Below are 8,841 nucleotides of genomic sequence, written 5' to 3' on the forward strand. Positions count from 1 at the left end.
CCGGAGTGTTGTTGTATTTCTCAAGAAGAGCATTGTTACTAGGTTTGGTGCTCCTCGAGCAATCATAAGTGATGGGGGTCTCATTTTTGTAATCGAGCTTTTGACACTTTGCTTGCAAAGTATGGTGTCAATCACAAAGTTTTTACTCCTTATCATCCTCGGGCGAGTGGCCAAGTTGAAGTCTCAAACAGGGAAATCAAGAGTATATTATCAAAGACGGTCAATGCAAATAGGACCGATAGGTCAAAGAAATTGGATAATGCTCTATGGGCTTATATGGCTACTTACAAGACTCCGATTGGCATGTCTCCGTACCGGTTGGTGTTTGGGAAAACTTGCCATATACTGGTTGAGTTAGAGCACAAGGCCATGTGGGCTTTGAGGAAGCTAAATCTTGAATGGGATGTGGCAGCAAATCTTCGTGTGGAGAAGCTTAATGAACTTGTTGAATTTCGATTCCATGCGTACTCCAGTTCGTTCTTGTACAAGGACAAGATGAAGTACCTTCATGACAAATATGCTCGTGGCAAGGATTTCAAAGTGGGTGATTTGGTTCTCTTGTTCAATTCTCAATTACGTCTATTTATCGGAAAGCTTAAGTCAAAATGGAGTGAACCTTTTGAAGTGGTGGTTGTGACTCCGTTTGGTGTACTTGACTTGAAAAACAAAAATGGAGAGGTCTTCAGAGTTAATAGGCATAGAGTCAAGAACTACCTTGGCAAGATTGATGACATCCACGTGGTGGCACCGATCCATCTAAAGTGATTTGATGGTAACCTGCGTCGTGCTGCGACGTTAAATCAGGCGCTTCTTGGGAGGCAACCCATGTGTCTTTCTTTTTGTTTTTCTTTGATTTTCTTTTTAGTATAGGATTTTCTTTTGGTCTAACTGGTTATGAGATGTGTGTAGGATTGTTTTGATGCAGTGTAGGACTAAACTGGAAAAATGATGCACTCTCTGAAGTTTGGACTACTAGCGCAATGCATTTTTCACGGCTGCAATGGCCTTGTTGCGGGGGCAAATTTTCACTGCAGTCCACAGTGTTGATTGGTAAAAGGTGGAGGTTCTCTGAAGATTGTCACCGCGGCCGCAATGCATTTTATGAGATCCGCGGTGCCCTACCGCGGCCGCAGTGCATTTCTTGCGCTCCGCGGTGACTGCCTCCCCCAGTGCTTCATATGTTTGAGTACCGCGGACCGCGGTGCATTTTGTGCGGTTCGCGGTGGGTAGGTATAGTGAGTCCCATGTCCTTTTTTCTATAAATAGGACCTCATGCCCTCATTTACCCTTTTCGCACTTTTGCTTTCTAAATAGTAAAAATCACTGTTCATCCTAGCCCTAAGCACAAATTTCAAACATTATCTCTCAATTATCTGAGTGCATCTCATCTCTGGTACTTCAAAAATTTCCTAATCTTTAATTTTGTTTTTATTTTATTTAATTTGTTAGTTTCTATTTCTTTTTCTTCCCTTTTTGTTTTAATTTGTAGCATAGGGTTACTTAATAATGCTTAGATTAGGGTTAATTAGTGAAGAATGATGATTAAATACCTATGGGATTAATGATATATGAATTTAGGCTAAAATGAGATAAATATTGAAACCCTAGGTTGGTATTGCTGAGTAAGGCTTTTTCGCGGTCCGTGGTGGATTTTTCGCGGTCCGCAATGCTTCTCTGTGGTCCACGATGCCATTTTGTGCGGACCGCGATGGTAAAACTTCAGAGAGGTTGATCTTGAGGACCGCGGCCGCAATTGATTTTTCGCGGTCCGCGGTGCCTTACCGCGGCCGCACAATATTTATTGTGGTCCGCGGTGCTTGGAATCAGAGAGTGGGTATTCTGACCCCCACATCAATGCGGACCGCGATGCCATTTTGTGCGGTCCGCAGTGGTCCCTTTGCAGCCGCATTGCTTTTTATGTTGTCCGCAGTCAGCTTTCTGCATTTATAATCTTCAATGATTCTTCTGATACTATGATACTAACAAGCTTTAACGGAATTTCACTTGCAGATAATGGTTAAATCACGAGGCAGTGGTGGAAAACAAAAGGGAAAAGGAGAGTCCTCCCGGGGTAGGGGACAAGGAATGATCAAATTGACCCCCCAAGTCCGACAGGCAATTAAGGACACTAGAAAGTCAATAAAGGTTGCAGCTAGAGCTGCTTCCCATTCAGAGGTAAGTGAGTATTTGCCCTCCCGGGAGGAATCTAACTCCGATTCAGTGCCAGAGTATGTTCCTGACTGGCCAGAGAGGCATATATTGAGAGATACACCTCCGGGCACTACTACTCCTCAAGCTTCAATTCCAATTTCTTCTGAGTCGTTTGAGGGATCAGCTGAGGGCAGTGACAGTCCAACATCTACTTCACCTACTGGTTCATCACCTAGAGAGGATCCCGCTGATGATGAGGTTCCGGATGAAGAGGGAGGGGGTGAGACACAACCTGGGGGGTGTGGAGAGAACTAGAAACCCCGAGGTGTGGAAAAGAAGATTTGTCAGTGAGATGGCTTACCACAAATTCCGAGAGTGGTGACCCAAAAGGAAGTTGATGCTTGAATGGAGATTCATTGACAAGGATCTTCTGCCTCACAATCCTAATGTGCGGAGGCAATTCAAAGAGAGATCGGCTGAGACTATTTTAGAGGCAACATTGAGGAGGCAAATGAGCACCTAGTCAAGGAATTCTACGCTAATGTTGCCCACATAAAAAAGGGCAAGAAAGTGACTAAGGTGCGAAATTTGACAGTGACGTTTGATGGGAAGACAATCAATGACTACCTAGGATTTCCGGAGGAAGATGAAACATTATACTTAGAAAAGGTAGCATTGGGTGAGGATGCCCATCCATGGTTAGCAGAGTACTTGGCACTCCCAAGTACCACCCCAGTATGGTTGACAACAGGATTCCAAATTTTGAGGAGAACCCTAAACTTCGAGGCAAAAGGGTGGGAGACCTTTGTTTGCAGCAGGCTGGACCCCACCACTCATGAGAACTCTCTTCCTATCTCCCGAGCAATTTTAGTAGCATCTATTATGGCGGAGTACCCGATCAACATTGGGAACGTTATGTCCAGAGTGATCACAAGGGTGGTGAATGAAGGCGATAGATCCTACCCCATCCCGCATTTCCTGACAATGTACTTTGAAGACCAGGAGGTGGAGAAGAGGAAGTTCGATGTAAAAGTGAAACCAAAAGTGTCCTTTTCCTGGTACAGCCTCAAGGTGATGACAACCCCAAATACCCTAAAGGCAAAGCCACTACTTCTACTGGCCAGTCTGAAGAGCCAGTAGTAGTAGTAGTAGCTTCTTCTCAGCCTCCCTCAGCTACACCAGACATTGTCCCAGGACCCTCTACTGCCACTGCTCCGGATATCCCCTCATCTTCAGCTTACCCTTTGACTGCCCATCATTTGAGCCAAACCCTTGCCAGTATTAACAACTGGATGTAGACATTTACTTTTAAGCTATCTGTGCTTTCTAGATCGGTGGCAGCCCAGTCCGTACCTCCACAGCTACAGATTCCAACCTCAGTGGAGGAGACTCTCAAAGAGCTTCTGGACAATCAGAAGAAGCTCATGGAGAACCAGAAGTTGATACTGGATGCTGTAGGTTATCTTGGAAAAGCACTAAAGGAGTTGGAAAACGAAACAAAGAAGTTGAGAAAGACTCGAGCATCAAATGAGTCTGTGAAGGAGTTGAGGGTCGAAGTGGAGAAAATGAAGGCTGCTGATCACTTGTCCTTGGAGATGCAATTGCATGACCCAATTCTAGCAGCCTAGCCTGAGCTGGATCAGGAGATGGAGAGGCCAGCAAAGAGGAAGAGGGTGATCCCCCGAGCTGATGATGTAGTGATAGAGTTGGAGGACCCGCAGAGAGGTTCCTCTAGCCAGCCTCAGACCCCAGAGCAGCCTCAGGTCCCAGTACAGGCACAGGATACGGGGATCCAGTCACAGGTTCCCGAGCAGTCACAGGACCAGGGACCAAGGCTCATGATCCCATGTAGACGGAGGACCAACATGGAGTTTCTCTTTACTCTCTATATTTTATTGAGCTATTTTTGGTTAGTTAGCATTGGGGACAATTCTAGCTTTCATTTGAGGGGGTATCCCTATTTTGATGACATTGGATTGTAAATATAATACTATTTGCGTTTTTATTATGCTTTATTTTCACTTTTGGTATGTATATAATTTTACCAGTTCATTTCACTCTTCGTACTTTGCAACTTTAGTCTGTATATAAAGTTACTTTCTGATGTATATATTCATTCCCTCTTATGTATATTCGTTTAAACCACCCCTATTGTACATATTCAGTTTACTTTCCGCATTTTTTTCATAGCTTCTTACTTCAGTTTTCGTAGCTTCTTATTTTGTTCTTGAGTTTTGCGTTCAATAAGCCTTTGGTTTTCTTAATGCCACAGTTCTTTCCAAAGGTGGAATTTGTGTGAACCAGGTGGCTCTTCCCGATAATGGATGGCGTGGCAACCTTCTTAAGGGTTTGAGTCTGTTTTCTTTTTGTTTTTGTGTAAATAGTAACTAATGAGTAATAGTGCCTCAAGCAAAGCTTCACTTAGGCCTAACACATTTGCATTTGATCTCATGGTCAAAAATAAATTGGTGTGTATAGGATGGTGACAGTTGTGACCTTGAGACTCTTGTGTTGGCCAATAATCATCAAGTGGTTTTTCGGGACCATTCGTGTTACTCAAATCTTAGCTAAGGTTGTTGTGGGCCTCCGACTCTATCTCTTTAGCAATCCTATAGCTTGTGTGGTGATAATTTTAATTGCAAGTCTAAGTCCCGTGCCATTAGTCTAGAACTTGCCCTAAATGTTTGTTTAGGCGAAATCTTAAGTGTAGTTTGACTTGAGAAGTGATTATAGGCTCTCCTTGATCCGAATGTTATCTTGAAAACTTCCATAGCCTTCCAATGATAATATCTCTAGTCAACCCGTTTGAGCCATAGCCCTTTTTCTTTCAAAGACCATGATACAAGCCTTTACTCGTTCTAAAAAAACCCTCTCTTGGCACCCGATCTTTCCTTAGCACAAAGAAAAAACATAAGTTTGGGGGGAGATATGAGGAATGCAACAAAGTGGTAAAAGGTACAAAAATAAAGAAAAGGAAAGGCGATGAAAAAGAAAGAAAATCAAAAAGTCAAAAAGAATGAACAATGTTGAAGAAATGAAGGGATTCAATAAAAGTAAAGAGATGAAAGGTGTGGAAAGTTTAGAAAGGAGAAAAAAGTTTGAAATGAACAAGAAATAGTGACAGTGTGTCTCTATAACCCCCTAAGAAAAAAGCAAATGACTCAAAAAGTCAAGAGAATGTGTGCCAAAATGAAGCAAATGAATTGCTTAAGGGAAGATGGAACCTACTTAGACCAAATATTTCCTACCCTGAACCAAAAGCCTTCACTATATCTCCACAAGAGCCCTATATGATCTTAAGTTGAATGAAGCTTACATTAATGGTGACTTACATAAGGGGAGAGCTTATGGTACTTAGAGCCGGACTTGTGACCTTTCTTTGAGAGAGATGAGTATGTTTTCACAATCCTCGTTCTGAGTGCTACAATCTAAAAAGTGAGGTTTTCTTAAAGGAGAGTGAGAAGTATGAGTTTGGGTTCCATAATGACCAAAGTAGTAGAAAGAGTTTCCTTGATGTGTTGAGTCAATTCCTGATGCACTTGTGTCGCACTAAAACCATGGTGCTTAAAAGGTTGAATATTTTTAATGATTCATTTGCTTTGAGGGCAATTGTTGGTCCCAATTGATTCTAGATGAGGTCACTTTTGGTCAGCTGAATTTTCTTAGTTTTATTCTTAAGGAGGTGGGAATTACTTTGTTTGCTTGAGGACAAGCAAAAGCTTAAGTTTGGGGGAGTTGATAACTAGGGATTCTAGTCTATTTTATACTTCGTTTTGCTTGAGTTTTGGACTAAAAATGTATACAAGTAATCCCAAAAGCTTACATGTTGTGCTTGTTTGTAGGGTTTGGTCAAAAAGGTGACAAGTGGTCAAAACCAGCTTAAAAAGGAGTGAAACTTGCACAAGTACCAAGAACAAGTCAAGGCACTCCTGCAACATAAAATCCACTGTAGCCACAAAAGACCCACCGCGGCCGCAGACCATTTAGTGCGGTCCATGGAGGATAACTTCAGAGAGGTGCACTTTTGGAGATTAAAGCAGTGCGGTCCGCGAAGGATTTCTTGCGGTCATAATTGCCTCTTAGCGGCCGCAATCCATTTTATGTGGTCCGCGGAGAGGGTGATTCAAAGACCTGGGAGTTTTGAAGTTGGAAGCCATTGCAGCAGGCAATCACTTTTTGTGCGGTCCGCGGAGAAGCCACTGCGGCCGCGATCCATTTTATGCGGACCGCGGTGGCCAGATTCAGAGAATAGAGAATTGAAGCTACAAGCCTTACCGTGGTCGCGGTGCATTTTCCGCGGACCGCGGTACCTCTTCCAGGGGTATTTTTGTCCAAAAAATTTGGCCTTGTATAAATACTTTCTTTTCATATTTTTAGGTCATCTATTAGAATCCAGAGCCCGTGAACAACGGTTTTGTTCCATTTTGAGTAATTTGTAGCTAGTTTAACACTGAATCTTCAATTGCGTAGTTTGTAGTTAAAATATATGTGTTATTCTTTATCTATTTATCTGTTTTCTTCCATTATTATGAGTAGCTAGACCCATTAGCTAGAGTTGTGACTCAACCCTAGTGTGGGTATTTGATGGGTCTTTTGTTCTAAGGCTTAGATGTTTATGGGTAGTTGATATTTGGACTGATTTGTGTTTTCCATGTTGAATTAGTGGTTGCAAACACTAATTTGTGCCTTTTTGACTTGGGCTCTTCTTGAGAAAGAGAGTTTGAGTCTAGGAATATTAGTCCAACAAGGAATTGGAGTGTATTCAAGAGATTGATAGCCCCAATTAAAGGGTTAAACCTAGAGATAGTAATACCCGACTTGAGTCTATATTGCTTGCACAATTTTGACACCCAATAGGTCTTGAGAAAGTCAATTAAGGCAAAGTAACTCAATCTACCAAGAAGTATAGAGTGAGTAGTTCTGTGTATTGGCTATATCGCAATCCCCAACGTAACAATTTTGCCTTAGGCTTTAGATCCCGTCAAGTATTCACCTAGGAGAAAGTCACTTCTCTAGTGCCTCTTTAACTATTTAGAAAACTTACAAGTATTTACTCTTAGTTTAATTTAGTATAAAATTAGAAGTAACAAACGAACAACCATGATTGGAAGTGTAATTAAAAGCACTGTGCACTGCTAGTTTAGATAGGAATCCAAATTCCAATCAATCTAGCTCCCTGCAGATTCGATCTCGACCATCTCGGGTAAAAGCTGCATCGACCTCTCTTGCCACTTTGTAGTGGTGTAGGGTTGGACCCGATAAGGCTACTGTTGGACTATCCCTTAGAGAAAATTGTTCTATCAAATGCCTTTTTCCTGCAGTACCGAGGTAATGCTTGGCTCGTTGTCCATTCACCTTGAAAGTTTGAGTCCCATCCTCCGACTCCTGTTCAATAGCACCATAAGGGGACACACTCACAACTTTGAACAGGCCAGAACATTTGGACTTGAGTTTACCCGAAAATAACTTGAGTCTTGAATTGAAGAGTAAGACCAAGTCACCAGAATTGAACTTCCGCTTCAAGATCTTCTTATCATGGACAACTTCATCCTCTCTTTGTACATGGTTGAACTCTCATAGGCATGGAGATGGAATTCTTCCATCTCATTGAGTTGTGTCATCCTCAGATTAACAGCCTCGGCCCAGTCAAGATTCAGCTTCTTCAATGCCCACATGGCTTTGTGTTCAAGCTCCACTGGCAAGTGATATACTTTGCCAAAAACCAAGCTGTACAATAAAGTGCCAATGGGGGTCTTAAATGTTGTGCGATATGCCCACAACGCATCATCTAGCTTCCTTGACCAATCAGTCCTATTTGCATCGATAGTTTCAGCTAGGATGTTTTTGATTTCTCTGTTCAAAACTTTAACCTGACCACTCGACTGAGGATGATAGGGTGTGTCTACCTTGTGCTTTACACCATACTTTTCATGCAGCCCGACGAAAGCCTTGTTGCAGAAATGAGACCCACCATCACTTAGGATAGCCCTTGGAGTACTAAACCGTGTGAATATGTTCTTCTTCAAAAATGTGGTTACACACCTTGCTTCATTGTTAGGTAAGGCAATTGCCTCGACCCATTTAGAGACGTTGTCCATAGCCACCAAGATGTAGGTCATACCATATGAGTTTACGAAGGGCCCATAAAGTCTATCTCCCAAACATCAAAGATCTCGACCTCTAGTACAAAATTTATAGGCATCTCATGTCTTTTAGATATTGACCCTTGTCTTTGACATTGGTCGCATGCCTTGACCATTTGATTTGCGTCTTGGTAGATCGATGGCCAATAGTAGCCACATTCAAGCACTTTTGCCGTCGTCCGATTTCCTCCATGATGACCCCCAACCGGAGAATCATGGCATGCCTTGGGAATTGGCATTACCTCATCTTCCGGAACACCCTGCTAGATGATGTTGTCAGTACAAATACAAAAAAGGGTTCCTCCCAATAGTAATGCCTACACTCCTGCAAGAACTTTTTCTTTTGATAAGCTTCCAATCCATCGGGAACAAAGTCACTAACCAAGAAGTTAGCGATGCTGGCATACCAAGGAGCAAATGTGTTGGACAATGCCAATATGTGTTCATCTGGAAAAGCATCATTGGATTCAAGGTCTTCTTTTGGTCTCCCTGCCTCTTCAAGCCTAGATAGGTGATCCACAACTTGATTTTCTGTCCCTTTCTGATC

The 8,841-nt window shown here is 42.5% G+C and overlaps 2 protein-coding genes across 2 annotated transcripts; one reads left to right on the top strand and one right to left on the bottom strand.

Moving 5' to 3' along the window:
• The first annotated feature begins 276 nt into the window (after window positions 1-276).
• LOC138884294 (uncharacterized) lies at window positions 277-765 on the top strand. The gene has a single exon (XM_070165394.1). It carries the CDS (start codon window positions 277-279, stop codon window positions 763-765), a length of 489 nt encoding a protein of 162 aa, XP_070021495.1.
• A 6,905-nt stretch (window positions 766-7,670) lies between these two features.
• LOC138884296 (uncharacterized) lies at window positions 7,671-8,249 on the bottom strand. The gene has a single exon (XM_070165400.1). The coding sequence runs from the start codon at window positions 8,247-8,249 to the stop codon at window positions 7,671-7,673; it is 579 nt and encodes a 192-aa protein (XP_070021501.1).
• Window positions 8,250-8,841: the final 592 nt, after the last annotated feature.

Source organism: Nicotiana sylvestris, chromosome 2 (genome assembly GCF_000393655.2).
Source record: "Nicotiana sylvestris chromosome 2, ASM39365v2, whole genome shotgun sequence".
Classification (NCBI taxonomy): domain Eukaryota; kingdom Viridiplantae; phylum Streptophyta; class Magnoliopsida; order Solanales; family Solanaceae; genus Nicotiana; species Nicotiana sylvestris.

Excerpts from the sequence above, each read along its gene's own strand:
- LOC138884294 (XM_070165394.1), top strand. The coding sequence starts at position 277 with ATGGCTACTTACAAGACTCCGATTGGCATGTCTCCGTACCGGTTGGTG.
- LOC138884296 (XM_070165400.1), bottom strand. The coding sequence starts at position 8,249 with ATGGACAACGTCTCTAAATGGGTCGAGGCAATTGCCTTACCTAACAAT.